General features: G+C 35.4%; 2 protein-coding genes and 1 long non-coding RNA gene across 3 annotated transcripts in view; 2 read left to right on the top strand and 1 right to left on the bottom strand.

The window, feature by feature from the left end:
• The window catches only part of LOC123718654, a 62,246-nt gene extending 60,260 nt beyond the window's left edge, over positions 1–1,986 (bottom strand). Inside the window, exon 1 of the mRNA XM_045675340.1 lies at positions 1,496–1,986. Within this exon, the coding sequence (XP_045531296.1) occupies positions 1,496–1,970 (475 nt within the window). The 5' untranslated portion in view covers positions 1,971–1,986. The remainder of the gene's footprint in view (positions 1–1,495) is intronic.
• A 258-nt stretch (positions 1,987–2,244) lies between these two features.
• On the top strand, positions 2,245–2,891 carry LOC123718918. The gene is made up of 3 exons (XR_006755071.1): positions 2,245–2,379; positions 2,462–2,585; positions 2,660–2,891. It is a non-coding gene; the product is annotated as an uncharacterized LOC123718918 (long non-coding RNA).
• Positions 2,892–6,716: 3,825 nt separating this feature from the next.
• Positions 6,717–23,845, top strand: LOC123718729 (RING finger and SPRY domain-containing protein 1-like). The gene is made up of 11 exons (XM_045675474.1): positions 6,717–6,801; positions 7,060–7,117; positions 7,191–7,372; positions 8,569–8,749; positions 9,773–9,943; positions 10,334–10,541; positions 11,452–11,711; positions 12,429–12,646; positions 16,611–16,755; positions 18,877–18,992; positions 20,255–23,845. Exons 3-11 carry the CDS (start codon positions 7,194–7,196, stop codon positions 20,340–20,342), a joined length of 1,566 nt encoding a protein of 521 aa, XP_045531430.1. The 5' UTR covers positions 6,717–6,801; positions 7,060–7,117; positions 7,191–7,193; the 3' UTR covers positions 20,343–23,845.
• Positions 23,846–24,338: the final 493 nt, after the last annotated feature.

The raw sequence follows: 24,338 nt of genomic DNA, 5'->3' as shown, positions 1-24,338 counted from the left end.
CATTGTCTAATATTCTTCAACCAAGACCGTGATGGCCCATCAAATGTTCGTCTATCATCGCCACCATGATAGACAATCAAATATCCAAGTATACTTTTGAATAAACCAAATTATGAATATTTATTTATATTGGGTAAGTATAAGATGAACATTAATCAGACCCACCATACCACCAGATACAAATTTTTAATTGTATTAGTGTAATACTAAAACATAACAATTTAATATTTATTATTGCCGTAACATTAAAATAAAGTAATAGTTAAAAAACATTCTTACGTTATAATAAATTTATAGTATTAATTAGTTGTTGTTTTAATTTAGTACCGTACATTGTAAACATTTACTTAAAATCTCATTAATTTTATATTGCTACGAAATGTCAATATTAAATCACAGATTCTGTAATACAATTCGCGATCCGTAATTTATTTCAGGCGACATCACTTCAAATGTAATTGTGGCATCACAATAATGATTAATATTGATAAAATTAATATTATTAGTAAATAGTTCGAGATTTTTTTCTTTAGAATGATTCGTTTTAGTATACATTGATTGTTATTTGTAAAGACGGCTAGCTTCGTTTGTTTATGTATTAGGTGAGTTAAATTTGCCGCGTGTCTTCCAAAATACGTTGACTAGCTCGAACTAGATTGGGTATTAATGCTTGTTAGTCTGAAATTATGATCAAATTTTACCCATACTTGAGCGTCAGTAATTTCTCATGTAGGTTTAATATTTTAATAGTCTTATAACAATGCCGTTTAACTGAATGATTATTTTTAAAATATCAATTGTTGACCATGTTATGATAATATAGATTGTAATAAATAATAATCGTTGTATGTAACTTATGATTTTTATTTACACAGAGTATTATATTTATTAAAGGTTATACGACCTTCTAACTTTAAAACGTATGACTTGATTTAGTGTAATAAAAATAAACAGAGGATTAGATAATTCAGTATAAATTAAAGTTTATAAAGATATGTGTACTTGTAGGTGTGGTAATGAATTAGGTCTGTAGAGTGACGGAGGTCAATTGTTTTGTCTGGCCTTGGAAAAAGAAAGAAATGCGAATGTCACATCATTACCATAACGATAAGGTTTTGCACTTTATTTTTATTATACTCATCGCTTGGCTCGTATACGCTAGCCTATTTAAAAAACCAAAAATGTTCGCAAAGCATTACGTCATGCATACAGTCGCAAAAGCATTGTATAAGATATGTTTCTAACGAGTAGACATGTTAAATGTTCTTGAACTTGAATAACTAAAACAATACGTATGACATTAAAACATCTCCGTAATGAAATAAATATTAGTTAGGCTGTCTAAGTCGGTAATACATTTTTATATGTAAAGGCATCGAAGACTTAACTTGATGTTATGCTACTTGATGTTAACATGAGGAGGTGATACTTGAGAAGCATGTTACGGGTGAGCAATTACGTCCTTGTCAGGCGTATTAAGAGGAAGGTGACTCACCCAGAGGCTGGTGGATCGTATGTGCATCGCAGTCAGCGCAAACTGACGATCGCATCATCCTCTCCCTCTGCAGCCGTCGCAGAAGCTGCAGATGCTGCGGGGTGAAAACCGTCCCTGATCTCTCTCCTACCAAAACAACATCTCCCGCTTCCCACCAAGCCTGCTCACGCAAAGTGCCATCCCGGTTGAATAGCCCCATATCTTTGTACCCTTCTGGTGGACTGAGGGCACCAGGCTCAGGCTCCTGATAGCGCTCGCACGCGCCGCACCCTGAGCATTCATCCGCTTCTCCTTCATCAGAATATCCACATTCATCACGGACAACAATAATGTAATCCGCCTCAAAAAATTCATTAGCAGTCTCGTCGAAGACAACTCTATGCTTTTTTGATTTATTCCCCTTTTTAAGTGATGATTTTAAATTTTCGTGATCCTTGTTGTGCCGCGTGTCACGAGCGGCGCGTTCGCCGCGCATCGTCGCGTGTGTTCACGACTCGAGAGGTCGGCGGAATGCCGGAGAGCCGAGAGCCAAGTCTAAGAGCGACAGCGATTGTTGTGCCGAATGTTAACGACGACTGCAGCGCTCCGCCCGCCTATCGATCTAGCGTTTTCTCAACGCAACACTGACTTGAAACCACACCCGATACACCAAGGGTCCATCCTGTAAACCGAGCCACGACGAACCACATTTTCAAGTTGTTTCAATAGCTTGACGTTTGAGACACATAAACAAATTCAAGTGGCTGTCAAAAAGTCTCTGGTTTAATAGTTATTTTAGGAATAAATCTAAACATTTCGCCTAAAATCAATTGAGATTTCAAGGCGTACTACTGTATAAAATCTTTCCGAAACAAAAGAACATAGGTCAACGAGAGTGGCAAAAAGTTAATTGACTAACTTCAGTAAAAATATCCATTTCTACGAAAACTGTGTAATATGTGTAAAAATAATAATATTATGTTTTAGGATAAATTCATGAAAGTGTGATTGGAATTTGTGCACAGCAGGAAACTTACGATGAAAATTGGTAAAGCTTTTACATGGAAACTCACATTTTCCTCAAAAGCCTACAAATTTATCACCTATTTAGGTAATGAAACTCATATATATGAAAATTATAATATCTCAACTACAATATATTATATTACAATCATTGTGTTCCAGAAATATATAACAAAATTCTTTTTTGAAATAACGGACGACGAAAGGGCTTTAATTAATTTTGTTGTGTACAATATGCCAGTGTAAGGAGCCATAACAACTCATTGGAATTTATGCAGTTTACACATTGCTTACCAGCCCCAATTGCATATATCGAATACCTCAAAGTAAGCGGAAACAAAAATCAACGAAACTAATATTAAGGTTGACAAATTACTATTTATATTGAATTGATTTAAAAAAAGATTGATTGTCTCGCGGTACTCTAAATAATTATTAAACTTAGTTAAATATAAATTGCTATCATTTTTTGTAAGATACTTAATTCTAAGTGTGTCGAAGATGCTTTCTAATTTGCTTAATATTTGTAGTATTTTAAATCTTCGACATATCCGATGATAAGCATACAAAATTTGCCAGTTATTATTTGCCATAACCACTTTTAGTATCAGTTTGAGAGTGTATATTGTGTTCTCGTATTCGTGTAGTGCACTACAGTTAAATGTTTTCATGGATTTGGGTAAAACAAAATTTAATTCGTGGAAAACGAAATCTCGGACGACCAGTTGTTAGTGCAAATGGGGATTGAGTAAAACTCAAAATTTATGATACATTTCATTAACGATGCGGACAAGAAATGAAGACCCGAAACTGACCGTGTGAAACCTCGCAGCGTCAACCAAGGGTTGATCTACTAATCCATGCCATTATAACCTTGACGGTGTTAAGTGGTAGAAGCAGCTATCGATTATGTCTTACGATTGTTTCCAAAGATAGTAAATATGCTTCAGTGGAGCCTGCACAAATATATGAGCAATATCACACACACACACGATCGGACTTGCGCTTGACAAAGATTAATAAGCTGTCCAGGCGCGAAGTAATTGCATACTTTGAGACTGATTTTCTCACCTCACCAATCAGCTTTAATTTGCACTACATTTGCAGCTCGTCAGTTTCATATTTCTTGGAGAGTCTTCTGGTTTTCGAAATGAACCGTGATTTCTGCTTACAGCTTCAGTGAAAGTTAAATAATAATGGTAATATTCAGCAAAGGACAGGAGACAGTAGTATGTCTTTGTAGGGGAACTGGAGTTGTCGGCGACATAGCCGGCAGGCTGGCCTAAGTAAGGAGCAGTTGAAAGTTCCAGATTTGGATTCCAAGGCACCCTTTGAATCGCAAGAAGAATGAGTGTGCAATAACTGTAATAACGTTGCAAAAGGACTAGATTACTTTAGACGGAAAACTATAGCTCCAACTTTTGTTATTGCAGGCAAAATGTACACTATAATATGAACTTTGACGAAAAGGTTCTGTAAAATAACTGTAAATAACATATAGTTTTAACTTCTTAGCTCTAGCTTACAACTTTTTAAAGCTAGAAATTAGGATCTGCATTATTAAAATCAGACATTTTTTGTCGGCTAATTATTATAATAAATAAATCTATACATTTCACATCAGGTTAATTTTCTTAGTCAAATGGACTTGATAAGAGAAAAGTCATGAAATGTCGTGGAAAGGTTTATGAACAATTACTAGGTATACAAGCTACAAATTCTTTTTCTATTTAGTACCTCGTAACGTGGCTGTTAATAAGAAGGGTGGGCGTACTATTAATTTCAAAAATAGAAGGAAGGTTCCATTTGGAGTTTATTATCTTTGCCAACTTTTTGGAATGAAACATGTATTTTTTTATTTTGAATTAACAAACGCCTGTGAATAAAAGCTCTAACATTATACATAAAATTAGCTATCGCGCGGTGCGCTGCTAGGTGCCTCATAAAGTATAGGGGAATAGCCAAAAGGTCACATCCCCTCGTAGAATGAGAGAATTTCGCATTGGCAATATTTATGAATACATAGTTGTATTGCTTTTAGATACATACATAAACGATTTACACTTAAATAACTTATGTCGAGGTTGCGCTGTGCGTTGGTCCGCTACTGGAGGGGCTTAGGGGTTTGGAGCCATATTTCCTGGAAATTTGGAAATAAGCTTTATCCGATATGATAAGGGCCGAATTCCGTAAAAGCAATACCTGTGAAAGGTTAACAATGTTCATCCAAAGACTTTTCGAGCTCGGCAATTTTTTTATGTCCTGGATAAAGGTGTGATCAGCCGCATGATGGGTGCCTGGAAGCATTAAAGAGCAATACTTGTTCCTTAAAAAATTATATTGAGGATTTTCTTTGAAATCTGTTAAATGAATTGTTTGAAAAATGATTCCTGGATCCCACGCCCAGGCCAAATTTAATGATCCTAATGAATAAAAATAATACGTTCTTCATACCACTGCGAAACTTCATTTGTCAAATCAGGCAAATCCTGGAAAAGAGCAAAAATGTATAGAACATTTGAAAAGATAAATTAAATTTATTTTTCTTTATTTTGTATGGCGGTATCCATTTACTAAAACTTTTGTTTAATCACTATTACGGTTAAAACCAGACTTGGAACGCAAAACTACCTAAACCCTTCACCGTCCTGATCAAAAGAGAGCAATCTATTACACCTCCCCCCCCCCATCTATCGTTTCTTTTGGGCGGGCCGTTGAGATGAATGGGTGTTGTGGTCTGAAACTTGGAGTTGGAGATCGGCAGACCAATTTTCCACTCACACGTTTTCTACCCGACCAAATAGAAGACGATTTCAGATTCCATAATGGTCAACAAACGGCGATTTTAGCCAAGTATAGCGGCCATCTTCTTTTTGGGTTTTAATTTGAACTTGGCCGTAGTTGGATGCTAAATGTAACTCTAAGCTGCCTCGGAGAACTTCATTTTAAAGTTTCGGTCAACCTAAATAGGCAGACCGCTCGCCGAAGTTTCCACTCGATTTTGGAGTCTATATACGAAAACATCTTATAAAATTATGTTATATAAACGCAATAAGTCGTAGAGTAGATAAAATTCAGTCAGCGTCGTGACTCAGCGGTAATTACCGCCGTTTGTCTATAACATATTGAATTTGACGCTGGGGAGTGATACTTAGCGTTAGGTCTCGACTCTTAATCTTAAAATGATTGACTTAATTTCAAGACGATGATACGACTAATGAATAAATAAGCTATAAATTAATAATGGCTTATAACGTGAGGTATCTACTCTCGTCTCTCGTTCTCCATCGTACTTGATGGTAAAAAAAACTACCTATAATTTTCTGTGACTTAACCGCAATTCAAATCTGGTAGTCTTATCGAATAGGTTAACTGAGTTAGGGCTCCCCTAATATTATTGTACAAAAATAGTCAAAATTTAATTATTACACCGCGCAAGGTTGGTGGCAGGGGAAGCCCGTCATTGGCTTATTCATACGTCATACTCATTAATGCTTATTCTTCGAAGAACACTGGCACCCATTGGACCCTGCCACTTCGCATTGCCGTCAGCCTTCGCTTCGGAGTACCCATATGTACTTCCCATAAGTATCCCTGTGGCATAGAAGTAAGTAGCCATGGCCTCCGTTGCCAAAAATGTTCAGGTCACACTTTATACGCCATACGCCGCTCTCTTGCCTCCGTCAATGTTCCAGCTATTTTGGGGCTGAATAGGCGATGGCAAGCTGCCGGATGGGACAGATTTTGGTATGGACACGTGAGCCCCATCTCGCTTCCCTCGGACAAGCAAAAAAGCAAAAATAAGACTCTTTCCTACAACTTCGTAAAATGTTGTTCCCTGTGGAGGAGAGACTCTTGGGCCGTGGGGTTCAAGTGCACCGGCGCAAAAACTCTTTAACAGATAGAGTTGTACCAGTTTGGGTCTAGGCATGTATAAACGTTTAATTTGATTTTCAAATCTTACAAAATAAAAACCAACACCATTAAGAGTGTATGACACTCTTAATTGTATATATGGTATACCACAATTAATTAATTTAATAATATTATTTTAATGTTAAAGTATAATTGTATTTAACTGTTTATATTTTGGAATAATATGATATATGATAATCTTTATGTTTCTCTAAATAATTTAAAGATTTAGTTTATGTATTTAGTCTGTGATTTATATGAAAGCTTTGGTTGGTCTTTATTCTTTTCTCTGTGGCATGTTAAATTGAGTTGAAACAAGTTAAAAGCGAGAATAATAAGAATTCGCAGTAGTATGTTCGCAGTGTGATTTGTGTTTAAGTTTATTGAAGGTTCGTAATTGGTAATAATTCTTGAAGGCATCCGCTTATTTTTAAGATCATAATTATAAATATGCCCCGGATACTCTAATTTTGTTAAAGCAATAATAGACAAAAGCATTAACACTGATAATATAAATTAATAATTCTTTTTTTTCGTTAAACACAATTTCTTAAATCGTTATTATTATTATTAACTACATTATCCTAAATTATCTTGTACTTCAAATCCCAAAGTGTAATAAGGTATTGTTTGTTTTTATTCAACAGCTGCGTCGAAGGTATCACAATGGTGTGACTCCTGCAGAAACATAAACGAACAACATCAGTAAGATTCTATCTTTATAAGTTTTATATTGTCATTAAGTATATTTTTTTCTAATCCTATAATTACATTAAAGATAATGGGTGACTGCTGCTGTAAGAATTCTGTGCCAGATGTGTTTACATATGCACCTTCCTCTGCTACTCAGAGTGCTAATTCACCATATGAGAATAGGCAAAGGTCTCCTAAAGTGGATCCTAATCTTGTCGATCAGCTAGTTCTTGAAATGTTAACAGTAGCTGCTTCAAGAGTTGATACGTAAGTACCTTATGATATTTAAGAGTATTTATTGATTTTATTGTGTGTGTTAGAATATATAATTTTAATGTGAGATGTTACTTTATAATAAAGTAATCCAGTTAATTGCATAAAAAGAAGTTTGATAATAATGTGTCTATTCATTTTGTTATTTACACTTTGTTATAGTATATAATGAACAATGTATATTCATATAGTTTGGTGTGATAAAAAGCTATGCGAGGCATTTTCAATGTTGACATTTTTTATAGAAATTTGATCCTAAGAAAAATACATGAGCATTTATTAATAAGCTGTCTTACATGTATCCTTAAACAGCCAGTGTGTTAATGCAGTAAATTTTTAGAGTTTTTCTACTTACTATTTCAACAATTATATCTAGACAAATTAGTGCGAATTAGATTGCAATAGTCTGTGTGATATTGTGTATGTGACTATGTGTGCATTGCAAATTTCATTTCTACTTCTACTTCTTTTGTTATTTAAAACCTTATTTCCAAGGTGCTTTTTCTTAACAAACTTGCAAGTGATTCTGACCTTTTTGGAATACATTATTTGTATCATAACAACATTGGCTCAGTTGGCCTCGGTTGGCCTCGGTTTATTCTTTTATTATACATGTTTTACCTGAATATCTTGGTTTTCATGAATGACAATGTGCTGAAACAGAGCTAAATACCTACTATAAATTTATTTTTGTTGTTTGCCTCTTACTCATTAGATGTAACTATATAATAATAACTTATTGCAATAATATAGTACAAATGTGTAAGATGGTGCAATAGTAAGTTGGCATATTCTGCCACACACAATGACGCACAAATTGCCTTCAAATGAGTTTTACATTTTACATTGTTACTCATATGATTTGGTCTATTCTCATATTATTTATACTGTACATATCATATCAAATGTTATTAAATTTATTTCAACTACAGTGTCCCACGCATAATCATTTATTGAATAATACATTTTTACAAAAGTAATACACCACATAGATTTTTCAAGACATAATAATAAGGGCATTTTCAACTAAAACATAATAAAATAGTTATATTATGTCATAAGCTAATTGAGAAAACTTTGCTGTTGCATATTTTAGTGATGCTGAATTTATGGATGGACATTAAGAAAACATTAAATTTTAGTCTGGTACTTAAAACTGCATTTAATAAAACTATACATTTTTTTTTCAGTGATGAAGAATCACCAGTGTCACTTGTGAAGTTGCATCTTATAGCAGATAAAGAGGAAGGCTGGATTCAGATGATTACCTCAATGGTTAATGTGATCCCTATAGAAAACCCATTTGGCCCAACAGCAATTTCAATCTTATTGGATGCTTGTCCATTACCATCCCGGGAAACTGTTATTAAAGTAAGTATTGTTTTTCCATATGAACTTCTGTTCTTCACTTCTATCTCATTCTTAATAATGGCATAACAAAGACTGATTTATGGCAACACCAGATATCGGTGATTACAATACCAGAGAACTTAAAAAAGCATATAACTCTTCCTCCAACTCCATCAAACAAGACACTAGGGCAAAGACTGAGCACATTGCAAGCTTTGACCATAGATTGGCCCACCTCCCTTCAGAGACTCGAGCCTTCTGGTCTTGTCAGCCCTCCGTTCCACCCCTGCACATAGATGTGACTCACTGGCCCATACCGCGAAGGATAAATCCAACCTTTTCGGCTGTTTCTTCACGTCCAACTCTTTGGATGATCTAGAGACCACCACCAACCATTTCGCGGTGTGATACTTCGATGCCGGAAATAATTTTCCGGCAATGTGATGTCCACAAAACTCTTATCTTCCTTGTACATTCATAAGTCCACCGGACCTGATGGGATTACTCGAATTGTGGTGCGTACTTGTGCTCCGGACCCACTGTCCCGAAGTACTGGATGCCCGCTTCGACACTTTGGATCCCTCTAAAAGGCCTATCGCCCAATGGCTATAACCTCCTTGTTCTCCAAAATAATGGAAACCTATACTAAAGGCCAGCTCCTTAGGTATATAGAAAGCCACCACCTCAGCTGGTGACCTTCTTGTTGCTTAGTTCTCCTATCTTACAAATGCTAGCGGTTAGTTTGGATACAGTAAAAGCCTTCAATCGCGTGTGGTACAAAGCGGTTCTCTTCAAGCTTCCAGAAATTAAGCAACTGGATCTTTAAATTTTGACCGACCAAAGATTCAAGGTTGACGGAGCATGTTCCACATCCCCGACCCTGCTCCTTCTGCATATGAAAGACATGTATGCAGCGTTGCAACTAAGCAAAATTCATTGCTATTGCCATCGGTAGCGGTACCACCCGTTTGCCCGTTTGCCGTTTGCTGTTCTATAAAATAAATATTTTATGTAAAACTTATGTGTATGAAATTATTTTTACAGGTCACGGAGCTTTTTGGCTTGTCGAGTGAAAGAGCTAAACAGGGAGAAATTAATGTTAGAGTAGATCGTAATATATGTATCGTACTTGGATCTCTTGCTGAAAAATTGGTTGGACCTAATAGTATAGCGATGCTCACTGAAAAGACATTGGATTATCTCTTTACCTTCCTTGTAAGTTGACACTTCATTATTTTTTTATTTATTATATTACAGAATAATACAATAAAATCATAATGTTTAACATTAGAAAACAGCTGTTGTTTGTGTAAATGTAACCACGCTATGTTGTCTTGTAGAAGATATTTATTTGCTTTTTCTTTTATGGGTACACAATACAAATAGACCGTATTACTGATGATCTCTTTTGTGGCATCTGATGTTATTTGAGCTATTGATAGACACTTAGTAATTATATATAGTAATATACTGCAATATTAATACTAATTATTAGAATTTGTCATTTTCATTTCTTAGCTGTTAAATTAGGAATTATTATATATATTGCAAGGTTAGGATATACCAACATATTGCTGCTAATATAAATTATTTACCTATTTACAGGTGGACCACAGAGAACCGTGTCTTTGTCTATTTGCTCTAATAGCATTGGAGAAATTTGCGCACACTATGGAGAACAAAATAGTGATCAAGGATAAGTTGGAGAAATCTGGAGAGAATCCTTTATTACATCTAGAAAAATTTGCTGATAGTGAAGATAATATATGGAGACAAGTAGGATTCTGTGCTAGTTGGTCCTTAGATAATCTATGTAAGTTTGGAAATATATTAATATTTTGTATCTAACATAAATACAACAAAAATAATTACACTCAACAAATAGCCAAAGATGGATTACATGACGTAATATACAATAAGGTTCAAAAAAATAATAATAAACAAAATCAATAACAATTATTAAATACAAAATACCTTATTCGGCTGTGCAGTGTGATGGTGTGAAAGTGTGGGTGTGTATTCTTCATATTCCTTTAAGGCGGCCCATACATCTACAATAATATTGCACAATATAGTTGATTGTACAATATTATTAGCAGTGTAGGGATGATATTGAAAAATTGAACAGTAGTTTGGGCGGGTTTAAATTTTATTGCGCAATATGTATTTTTTGTACTGCGTAGGGTTAATATTGCGCAATATTTTAAAAAAACTAGCATGGCTGCAGTCATAACTTCGTCGAACAGACATGTTTCTCGTATCTTGACGTAAATAGTTTGTCAAACTTACTGTTAAATATTATTGAACGTTTGGATTCAATATTAATGCACAATAAAAATATTGTGCAAAATTATTGTAGATGTATGGGCCTATTTAAGCATATTTCGCGATATTCTAAAAATATATGTATTAAATTTAATACTAATTATATGACGTGGCGTAAAAGTACCTTTATCATCGTACGATTCATCTTTTTAAACGTTTTATAAACATTATATTGTTGTCAAGTATTGAACACCAAGAAATATTTATGCTCACTACACAATATTGGAAGGCACGCCCAGCGGTTGAGAGTATATTGTCGAGTTATCAATTGAAACCACATTCCAAACAGGCGACAAATAATTCAAAAGTACTTCATACTGGCCCTGCAATTTAGGACTCTAGTGTTAATATATTGTTACTAAATATATATGTATATGTTTGAATATCTTCTATTACAGTTGTGGTCGAAGGCAGGAAGCTTTCATACGAGGTTGTAGACATGAAAGATATTAATGCGATATTAAATTGCCAAGATGTTAGTGAGTATTTACAAATATCGCCCAATGGCTTAGAGGCAAGGTGTGACTCTTACTCCTTTGAAAGTGTCCGCTGTACATTCCAAGTTGATGATGGATGCTGGTACTACGAAGCGACGGTTGTCACACCTGGAGTCATGCAAATTGGTTGGGCAACGAAGAATAGTCATTTTTTAAGTGACGTAAGTTTATTTTGTTTGCTAATACTAACTAAAAAAATTCTAAACCACCAATTTGGCGATTAAAACCAGTGGACAGTTCTTCTCGCTATAGCCCCTTGCTTTGGGAACTGGCAGTTAATGTAAATAGATCTTTTTTTTAAGTATTAACATACATATTGGTAATATGAATTATTGTCATGTTAGTGAGAGGCAACCCCTCTTGTGCGTATCGTTTTCAGCATAGGTCGATAATCATGTCCATTGATACCACCTGTAGCTAATGTTGTTTGCTATACTTAGCACATATAACAAATTAAGTGTCTAAACATATATAACTATTATTATGTGTGTGCCTTTAGAGTTGTATGAACTTTTATTAATAACATCGTAATTGTTCGGAAATACCTTGAAATGGTACTAAAAGCTCAATTCTGTAACAATAAAAAATTAATTTAAGCCATATTGATTTACACAATTGCGGCACAAATAAGAACTTATTTAGCTAAAACTGGCCGTAATTGTATTACAATGTATGTAAGAATGTATTATATATAATAGATTTATTATAATGTATATAAATATTATTTCAAAACGACCTAGATAGCTATATAGCGATAGGTAGATTTTTAAATGATTTTTCTCTATAATGCCAGAATAATTTTTCGGTCATAACCAAACTCTTGCCATGTTAACTTCGACACTTTTCCATTCCCATATAAAGTGACAAAAATATTTCAGGAGGGATTTGGTATCGGAGATGATTTGTATTCAATATCATACGATGGTTGCCGTGAGCTGGTGTGGTATAACGCCCGACCGACTTCCATTACAGCAGTGAAGCCTTGGGCACCCGGTGACGTGTTGGGCTGTCTCATTGACCTGGCTACAAAGGAGATTATATTTTCAGTGAATGGACAAAGGTTGCCTACGTATAACGAGATATTTGAAGCTACTAAGTAAGTGTTAATATTAATAAAAGTATCTAGTATCAACTTTTTGAAATAATTAAAATCGTTTGAGCAAAGTAAAGAAAGATTAGGTAGTCAGATCTTTGTATAAGTTTTGATCCCGTAAAAATAAACCCATACAATTTGTTATTCAATAGATATATTGGATAAACAAAAGTACGCCCTGCATAACATAGGTCAAGAGTCAAGGGTACAGATTATTTATATTTAAAAATAATACGAACACAGTAAATACTTATCTTGCAATTGAATGAAATAATATGTTTTCAGTGAAGCTACTAAGTAAGTGTTAATATTAATAAAAGTATCTATTATTAACTTTTTTAAATGATTAAAATCGTTTGAGCAAAGTAAAGAAAGATTAGGTAGTCAGATCTTTGTATAAGTTTTGATCCCGTAAAAATAAACCCATACAATTTGTTATTCAATAGATATATTGGATAAACAAAAGTACGCCCTGCATAACATAGGTCAAGAGTCAAGGGTACAGATTATTTATATTTAAAAATAACACGAACACAGTAAATACTTATCTTGCAATTGAATGAAATAATATGTTTTCAGTGAAGCTACTAAGTAAGTGTTAATATTAATAAAAGTATATATTATTAACTTTTTTAAATAATTAAAATCGTTTGAGCAAAGTAAAGAAAGATTAGGTAGTCAGATCTTTGTATAAGTTTTGATCCCGTAAAAATAAACCCATACAATTTGTTATTCAATAGATATATTGGATAAACAAAAGTACGCCCTGCATAACATAGGTCAAGAGTCAAGGGTACAGATTATTTATATTTAAAAATAACACGAACACAGTAAATACTTATCTTGCAATTGAATGAAATAATATGTTTTCAGTGAAGCTACTAAGTAAGTGTTAATATTAATAAAAGTATATATTATTAACTTTTTTAAATAATTAAAATCGTTTGAGCAAAGTAAAGAAAGATTAGGTAGTCAGATCTTTGTATAAGTTTTGATCCCGTAAAAATAAACCCATACAATTTGTTATTCAATAGATATTAGGTTACACATGAAATTGGCGTTTTGTATGGGAGGAACAAAAAGTCGAATATTGTTAAATATAATATATTTAATTAATCAAAGTATGAACCATTGTTTTCTACGCACTTTTGCCATCTCATAGGTCCCTTTACTAAAAAAACCAGTCGGACGGGAATCAATAAAATCTGTGAAGGCGATTTGGACTGCCCCATCAGATTTAAATTTTTTCCCTTGCAAGAAGTTGTCCAAATATCGAAAAAAAATGGTAATCTGTTGGAGCAAGGTCCGGGGAGTACGGAGGATGTCTTAGACATTCCAATTGAAGCTCTTCTAATTTGGTAGCCGTCTGTTGTGCAGTGTGTGGTCTAGCGTTGTCGTGAAGTAGCAGTGGCGTGGAACGATTGACCAGCCTAGGTTGTTTAGCCGCTAGCTTTTCCATCATGGTTTGCAATTGCTGACAATAGACATCAGCCGTAATAGTCTGGCCAGATTTGAGAAAACTGCAATGAACAATACCGGCACTAGTCCACCAAACGCTTACAAGTAACTTTTTTGGGGTTAATATTCGCTTGGGGTAGGATTTTGCTGGCTGGCCAGGATCCAACCATTGCGCTGAGCGCTTCCGATTATCGTAAAGAATCCATTTTTTATCACAGGTAATGATTCGGTTTAAAATACCTTCATTATTGTGCCGGTTCAGTAATGTAACGCAGCAGTCGACGCGCGATTGCCGGTTTGCTTCAGTCAATTCGTGAGGTGACTTTTTCGTGACCTTTCAAGCTTTTTAATCTTCCCAATTTGCTTCAAGTGAATTAAAACAGTTTTATCACTAACACCGCAGCCTGCAGCTAACTCGGACGTTTGCGATGGATTCGCTTCTACAATAGCCTTCAATACTTCATTATCAACTTGGGTCTCAGGCCGTCCACGGGGCTTGTTCTGCAGGTCGAAATTTCCAGAACGAAAACGTTGGAACCAAAAATGAACTGTGTTTTCTTTTGCAACATGACCGCCATACACATCATTCACCCTTCGAGTCGTTTCCGCAGCACTAGTGCCACGGCGGAACTCGTACTCGTAAATAATGCGATACTTTAAGTTTTCCATTTTGTAAAATGAGTGACGCAAACAGAAAAAACAGAAGAAGAAAACAAATGAATGACGGTCATCGAAGCACAAATACATGAGTAAATAGCTGTACAAATTTGAATTTGGAATTCCTAACCAAACAGGAAAACATCGTGATTAAAGTGGCCAGTACGAAATACGCCAATTTCATATGTAAGGACCTAATATATTGCATAAACAAAATTACGCCTTGCATAACATATGTCAATACTCAAGGGCACAGAATATTTATATTTAAAAATAATACGAACACAGTAAATACTTATCTTGCAATTGAATGAAATAATATATTTGCAGTGGATGGCAGAAAATTATAAAAGTTTAGTTTAAAAAAAATTGCCTATTTAAAACATTACATCACAAATATCTCACGTGCGTTGTCGTTGATTGTTGAAGATACTATTACAAATATTACCGTATATTTTTGAATTAATAAGAACAAACAAGCATCCACATGATAATTAAATACGTACGTACATATACGGGTACGCGATCATTGTCCTTTATACATATTGTTACGAGCTAGGGGATCGGATAGAAAATGCCTTATATTTATTCAAGGGTTTATTTCTTGATAAATCAATGAGGAATTTATGGGCACAAAATTAATTGCAGAGATTCACTAATAACACACAAAAACACAGTCACTAATTACTTCACTTATGCACACTTCACACAGTACTTTATCACTTATATTCACTTTATTCGCACTTTATCGCTTCGGTGTTTCGCTCTTGTTATCGCATTCAAAACTAAGTGACTATTCGCGTTTCGGCTGGCTTATATATCCCTGGGAATAATTCTAAACAATATTCGAGAACTTTCTAGGCGGGCTTGCTACTGAGTAGCGATTGCACAATTCTAGAACGTTCGCACTCTTTGTCTCTTTCGCACGTTGCTCCGTCCTTGTCGTACGGCGTTCTAGAGTGCTCGTCTAGTTTCGAGAAAGATCTGATCTTGTCTCTCTCTCTCGTATCATTTCGTCCTTGTCTCACACCTAGAAAGTTTGGTCTAGAATATTCCTTCATCAAAGGGGTATAACTAGGCCTGAAAACGGGTCTCCTGAAAACTGCACTACTCGACCACACATGTTCTGAAACCGACTGAAAAAAGGTTTCAGCTTCCTGAAAACTAGGGTAACATTATGAAAATTACAATTTTCTAATATGTGATTGACCCTCTCCTGAAACGGTCAGAAATCATATTACCGCTTGCTGAAAACTTCTCTAACTAGTGGAAAAATCTAGAAACATTGCAGTCGACCCGTCTTCGTAACAATATTGACCAAGCGCGCTGTAACCTTTTAGGTCTTGGCCTCATAGTTGTGTATGTTTCGTCATCATCTCTAATGCCCGCCTTCCACTGCGAGCTGAACGGACCCATTACGGTCTCCGCTATACTCGAAACGATAATTTTCATACATGTGCTTCCACTTAAGCGGAGACGGCAAGTAGGTGATCAACCTTCGGCCTGACACACCGTCGACTTTTTGGATGTCAGATATACTAGTGTCCTCGCGATGTTTTCCTTTACCTTACGGGCGAGGATTACATGCGTACATTTCGAAAGCCCCTTGATGCACAGCCAGGGTTTGTCGTAGGGACCTCAGGCGGACACAGCCACTTCACACTCCTTCCACATGTCCTTTATATATATCATATATTATATTTAGTGAAAACCTAAACAAAATTGATTACTTATTGCATATTAAACTATCAGTATTATTTTTGTGACTTACCTCAAATAATACAACCAAATGTGATAAGGGTTAGAAAATATACATAAAACTGGTTTCTAAAAACCCAAATTGGTTTTTCAGATATGGTTTCTTTGCCGCCGCTAGCTTCATGGCTTACCAACAATGTAAATTCAATTTCGGGAAGGAGCCTTTCAAGTATGCGCCAGAAGACAGAATATTCGCTACATTCAATGATTTTGGCCAACTTACAGATGAACAAAAGAAGGTGATTGTTAAAAATACTAAGATTTTTTTTAAATATAAAACAGGCGGCAAACGGGCAGGAGGCTCACCTGATGTTAAGTGACACCGCCGCCCATGGATGCTCTCCATGCCAGAGAGCTCGCGAGTGCGTTGCCGGCCTTTTAAGAATTTGTACGCTCTTTAGAAAGATAACTATTATGATTCGAGAATAAGTAAATTATCGTTTGGTCTATAAAGTCCTTAAAATGTTCCTGTCTCCAATACGTCAATTTTTTATTACATGAGTGAGTTGACTTACTTGACCTAATGTCCTAGAGCATTACCCCTAGATGGGGCAGAGGGCGTCCACAGTAAGTCGCCATCGCGTTCGGTTTTGAGCCTCGTATTTCACCTCGCTCCAAGTCTTTCCGGCTCTCGTCGCCTCATCTGCAAATGTACGACGCCAGGTTTGCTTGGGATGGCCACGCTTCCGCTTTCCTTGCGGGTTCCAATCAAGCGCCTGCTTGGGGATATGGTTGGAATCTCTTAGGAGTGTATGGCCTATCCATTTCCACTTGCGTCGCCTGATCTGCTAGTCGCTGTTTATCGATAGCGCTCCCAAAGTTGCTCGTTAAAGATATTCTGGGGCCAGTAGATACCCCGAATACAGCAAAGCCAGCGGTTGACGAAGACTTCGGTGTCGGTGTGAGATATCTGTAGAGACCTTCCACGTTTCACACCCATAGAGCAGCACAGATTTGATGTTGGTTCCGAATATTTTAAGCTTGATTCGACGCATCAACATTCATGACTGCCATACAGGCCGAAGTTGTGCGAAGGTTGCTCTGGCCTGAACAAATGTGAATGAATGTCTGCACTACTCCAGTTTCAGACACGACGCTTCCGAAGTAAACAAATTGATGAACGCTTTCGATATCCTCTACACCCATCTGCAATTGGGTCCGGTTCTCATCTCTAACACGCATTTCTATCGGCTGTTGATTTTAAGTCCCACAAATCCCACCTCGCATTGGACGACCTGGAGGTCGTCGAAGTTGGTTTGTATGTCGTAGTGCGTGTGACTCAACAGTCGTAGGTCATCGTTATAATTTAAATCTTCTGAAATGTTAGTTAAACCCTAGTCTATTCCGCGGCGCTAGCTTATGTGTGCGAACCATAATCCCGTCGAGAAAAACCAGGTGAAAGTAGTGGCAAGAGTAAACAGCCTTGTCGAACGCCAGCATGCATATCGTATTAGTGACTCTTAGCGCTAAGTATGGATTAAGTTATCCTACTCCATATTCACACATATCAGTGAAGCCGCAGTGATACAGTATTCATTCATTCAATTCACACATGTCAGTACTCAGTTTACGGAGTTTCAGTGGAAATGTGGCCGTCGTCAAGTAACGTGATTATGGCTCTGTTCAATAGTACTGAGCTAGCAATGATAGCTGTTGCTTAAGACGAAGAAGAGCAGCATCAAGAAAAAAACAGAAAATGGGTGCATGAAGCATGGAAATTAAGAGAGACGGAACGATAATTAATCACGTTATACAAAGAATTAGTTAAAGATGAAAGAAAATACCCATAACCCTATTTCCACGAACCCATTCAATCAATCGCTGTCAACACATCCATCCGTGATTGCTGATGTCGGCACTGACACTGAGAGCACTATGTCATCACTGACACTGACAAGTGGGGATGCGTTCATAGAGAATGTATGAGATCTGTGGCTTCACTGATATGTGACTCAATTAAAATTATCCAAAGTGCAATAAATTTGATATTTATAAGCGATTATCTATATTACATTATTCGTAACATCCTGTGTTCTACTTGAACTACTAAAAAAATTTCATACAAAAACTTACGCGAATGATTCTTGAAATCTTAATAATTTAAATAGCCTTGTAAAAATATTTAACATGTCACATGTCATCCTCGCCACCATTTTGGAATCCTTTCTCACGATCCCTGTTATTCCACTTTCTCTGGTTTCTGGCGGGCGTCCTCTATTTTTCTTCCTACTGGGCCATTCCAAGTAAGGCTCTTTGATCACATTGGGCTATGTGACCGTGTGAAATTTCAACTGATTTTAATTTTAATTTTACACTTTAAAAATGTAAAACATTAAACCTAATTTTGATGTATTCTACAGGTTATTCCCAGGCGGTTATACTTAGAGCGTCTACGCCACTCCAGCGTAAAGGAGGACTCGTGCACGCTATGCTACGATGACACGGCATGTTGTGTACTAGAACCGTGCGGTCACAGGTTAGTACCACCATATAATGCTCTCTCTATCCACAGCGTGTTAAAAAAAGAGACAGGTGATAAAGTAATTCTCAGTTTTATGAATGAATATTTTCTTATATTACTATTAATGGTATGGCTATTGTTTTGTTTATGTTGCTCGTTTAAAGAAAATTCCTAATATATTACGGGTTCTAAACTATTGTTTTATTCTACGAGACGAAACAATATAAAAGACGAAAAAACTAAAAAATATATATTTATTTTTATTAAAATAATTTTTGTACCGCCAAGCTACTGTAAGAATAATGTACGTGCACGGTACTGCACGCTGCCCGCGAGGTGGAGGTTCACAGCCATATTATCTGAAAATGTGGGCGTAAAAAATTAAATAATAAATGTTGACGTAATCACCAAATAAGAAAATCAAAGACAAATAGTGCTTACGTAATAATTGCAATTCCTGAGAAAATTAATGCTTTTAAATTCGAAATCTAACGCTTTTCGCTCGTTAGCGAGCCTAGCCGAGGTTCGTTAGGTAGCAGGCAGCGCTTTGGGGGCTGGACCCAGTAAAACTTTCAACAGTTACAGTTTCAACTTGAATAATAATACTTATCCCATAGAAAAATTCCAAATTATAGGGCCGGTTACTCCAATCAATTCAGGTTAAGTCTTGGCGAAAATTCAAAAATGGAACGCCACACTACCGCCCTCTATCACCGCCTCAAGTAATTGATCCGTCCCCCTCTTTATCTGATTCCGATTGGGGGGACCGTCGACCTTTTCGTGGTAAAATTTAGAGATGGAGAGCGATGGACCAGCACAGTGTGGATATGCTGTCCCACCGATAGAAGACGCTTTGGAAAATTTCAACCACAATGGTCCACAAACAGCGGTTTTAGCCAAGTCTGCCCATCTTGCTTTCGGGTGTTTTGGACTAAAAACTTCTGCCCCATTAAACTTTTGACTTTTTTCTCTAGTTAATTTCGGTGTACCTATACCAAAACGTTAAAAACCCCTAACTTCCTTTAAAAAAGGCAATGACGGACACGTGATAATTAATTTTATATGGTATCTCGGTTATTGTAAATATCTTGCTTATTTATGTCTGAGTGGTCTGGAAGTAAGTGCTCGTAGCAGTACGATTTACATCATCTACATTCTCTACTTTCTATTTCTACCTGTTTTGTGATGAAGTTTTTAGTGTGCTCAAAACTAGATTATGACTCGAGACAGGATTCTGAATGAACCTAAGCTAAACATTTTTTGTTTACCGTTTTCAGGGGATTCTGCTCGGTATGTACGTCCATGCTACGCGACTGCCCGATGTGCCGTGGCGAAATCCTGAACATACGACGCGAGGCCATCTGACCTGATGTTCGTGACGTCATCGATGACGTCACCGATTCGGACTCTGATTCGCCGTTCGATTTCAAGATGGCGCACTTTACCGCACGTGATTCGCATAATTCGTCGCTTGTATCTGTCTCTCCTATGCCTTCTTTGAAAGATCAAGATATCGTTAATGGTAATTTTTAATTTAATTGTAATATGTAAATGCTTATAGTCACATTATTTTATTTCTGTTTAAAATTTAATAATTTCATACGTACTAAAACATTATTTTAAAAGGATATGTAATAATTCATAGTCATCTAGTAGTAAAATAGGATTAAGTCCCCAATGGCCTCAACTAACTTATCAATTTAGTACATCGAAACTAGAATGTCGCAATTTTTCTGTTATCTTGGTTTTTTTTACGAAAACCTTCGAGGCGAAGGTTGGAAGATTTCCCTTTAGGAACGTATAATGTTATATATATGAATCAACCAGTACAATTTTTATTTTTTATAATAAATTGTTTCTCCGATTGGACGTTATTAAATTTTAATTTTTTTTTAAATTTAGCATAGGGTCAAATACCATGGGTGCATGCGCCAATGGAATTGTTATATGCACAATAGCAGATCTAGAATAGAGAATATTGTTTGATCTAAGCGTCTCGCGTTTTTCGTCTCTGTCCCAGTCTCAGATTGGCGTCCATACCAAGCCTATGAAAAAGTAGTCCCAAATCTGTCCCTGGGCTCGCGTCCCTGCCTCTGATCTCCCGTCTCTGTCTTCGGTCTCGCGTCTCCGCCGGACTTCTACAGTCTCTGTCTCCCATCTTTATCTCTGTCTCTGAGTTTGCGTCTATGCCTCCGGTATCGCGTCTTTGTCTATGCCCGAAAATGTCCCTCAAAGTGTACTGAGTGAACTCGAAAAAAGAACAAAACAATTTTGACCATGTTTCACATAAAACGGCTTTAACTATTCTAAGCATTTATTTACTAACAATTGTATTTCTAGTTATTATTTCTAGGGTTTGAGTTAAGATCTATATAGATTTTTTATATTTTGTGAAACTTTTGAGTTAACCTCTGGCGACTACAAATGAAGACAATTATTTGTAAGCTGTTTAGTACGCATCACACTGGTTTTACTATATAAGTTGTAAAACTAGTCTTGATAGGGTATTCACGACGTCATGTATCACAGAATATTGTTATGAGATCGAATTTCTTAAAAACTAATTTCGGCCCAGAGAAGTATCCCAGTTTGGAAATACGTAAGTTATAAAATTTTCCTAGTCATTAGAGCTTGATGTTGTGACAACGGTAAATGTAAATTTATAATACTTTAATTCTATTTAGTATAAGCAGCTTATGGATTAAATTAAATAAGCGATATTTTTCATAATATGTAAAACCTTTATACGTAGCAAATTTGTATGTAAACATCTATTTGTCTAGTTTTTTTTTTTTATAGAAAATTAAGTATATTTTCGCATTTTATGTATCGTTTAACTAAACTATGTCTTGGCATTTATTAACAATGACTAACTGACATTTTATAGATTGGTACTCTGTAACCCGAATTAAGGCTCAATGCGGCATCGTTATAGATACTGAGACTATCGATATTGTATACAAAATCGTCGATAAGTTACAGAGCATCGAAGTGTTTTCAGCCGGGGATCAAACACTGTAATAGCATTCTAATTAATGTATTATTAAACACTGTCAAAGTCTTTAAAAAAACTGGATTAGTCTAATTGCACTCTGACTCTTTCGTCTCGTTCTGTCACATCGTGTTAACGCTGTGTTGAAAAGAGAGATGAGTAGTAAGTAAAAACGCTGCAATTATACTGATTATTTTTTATGAATCGTCTATAGGGCACCTATATATGTATATATATAAATTCGTAGCTCTGTTAGGAGCTCAGTGTTAAATGTCCTAGAATCTCATAATAAGTTATGAATGTGTTACACAATACTATTTTTGTAAAATAATGTAACATACACTGTACAGTGTACTTTTGTACATTTATTTTGTCACTCATAAACATTGTTCATTGTATTAAAACGCTAATAATTGTTAGAATGTCAGAATTAAGTAGTGCGTTTTAGTACAATGAATGTATTGGTTTGTACTATAAGATATTTAAAGATTTTTTTGACGGAGGTATTTAAAACAAAATTTAACATTTTCCAACGAACTGCGTTGGTCAAATTTATTTCCTTCGTTTTTTATTATTATTCTAATATATATAAATCTTAAAATCCAATTTGGATTTAGCTTTTACAAATAATCAATTTGTTAAGAATCTTTCTGTCGAGTTCATTTATAGTTGTACATAGTTTTTAGAAAATGACCGCTAATAAATATCATCCGATTGTATACATACATATAGTCTGGTATAGAATATATAATGTATGTATTCCATAGACAAATTATTCGTAACTGGCTTAATTTAAAAAAAAAGTGATACATTTGCAAAAAAGTAAGTAATTAATTTTAATTGGCTATTTGATAATATTTCATATCAGATTTCAGATTATTCATTAGTGACTAAAACCTATTAAGTATTGGCATTAAAATTCTAATAAAACGTTCATCATTTCAAGAATGCACCAAAACGCATCTCTAGACAAGATGGCGTCACACCGGTTCCATAGGAACTGTGCCTGTAAACGGTCTCAGAGTTTAATTTCGTCGAAAAAACACTTGCCATGTTTAATAATCGCTTTTTAATTATACAAATCAAACTGCTACGAAATTATACTCCATGACAGTATTAGAATTGATATTGACAGGTGTGGTTCGTTATTATGTTACAAGTTTATTAGTCTAATCTGTGATCGTTTTGTGTCACGTGACTGTCGTATCTTTAATCAAAAATCAATCGCAACTCAGGGCATTGCCTCCATAACGATTTTCAAAATCCATGTTTTGTAAATATTACTCCAAATAACACTATTGATACACGCAAATAGCCCAGATACAGGTTCATATATGTTTTAGTAAAAGTGTAGCGAAAATATGACAATTTTCCTATTTGAGTGCAAATTTTTTGACAATGATTAATAGCCGATGCTCGGACGATGCATTGCACATTAATGATAGACGGTATTGAAACAGAAATGTCTGGTAAATCCATCAATTAACTTCCTTTTCTGCCAATCATAGTTAGGAAGAAGAATTATCGAAATTTTGTTTTGATTTTGTTACTGTAGCAGTGGCTCAGCGTGCTCTACTCACCAATGTGTGTTTTTCTATTTGCGTAATTAACACTCGCTCGTACAGTAAACAACACTTGTTGCTCTCTTTCATGATGCATTTAAACATATTTTGTTACTATATTTTTTAATTATATTGAAACGGAATCTGTCCAATAAAAAATAAAGCCAAATATTTTTTTAAACTTTCACATAATATAAGTACTTTTAATAGATACTTGAAGAATTTTCACCCATGTTAATTTTTTTATTATTAAGCAAAGTTAAATACTTTTGGTTTGTAATATATCTGCCATGTCAATTGTTCAAAATATTTTTGTCTACTGTGTAAATAAACATTGATGTTATATATCTGCGTCTAATGTAAAAAGTAATAAAACTTTTATGAAAATAATGAAATTTTTTATTATTACCCTTCAACGGGCAACATTTGTTTTTTTATGGGATAGGATCCAGATGAGCACTTTGGTTAAAGTGATAACCGCCGCCCAGAGACAGTTGCAATACCGGGTGCTAACGGGTGTGTTGCCGATCTTTCAGGGAATGGTACGCTCCTATTTTTAAATGTATTGGTATGAAAGTACCAGCGGATTCCACAACGAGGTGGTGCACGGCAGTAGGTCCTTAATACTAATTTGTAACTTATTGTTGGTAATAAAATATTACAAAAAATCTATATTTATAATTAGTTATTAGCTATTTAACGAACGTGACATGCCTGGGTTCTAAATATTGCAAAACGGAAATTCTTTCGGGCCACTAAGCTGAAACTAATTAACTTGTGTTTTTTTCAAAAATATGTCTGACTTAA

This window comes from Pieris brassicae, chromosome Z, assembly GCF_905147105.1.
Source record: "Pieris brassicae chromosome Z, ilPieBrab1.1, whole genome shotgun sequence".
In the NCBI taxonomy this organism is placed as follows: Eukaryota; Metazoa; Arthropoda; class Insecta; order Lepidoptera; family Pieridae; genus Pieris; species Pieris brassicae.
This window is presented reverse-complemented; position numbering and strand designations above follow the sequence as displayed.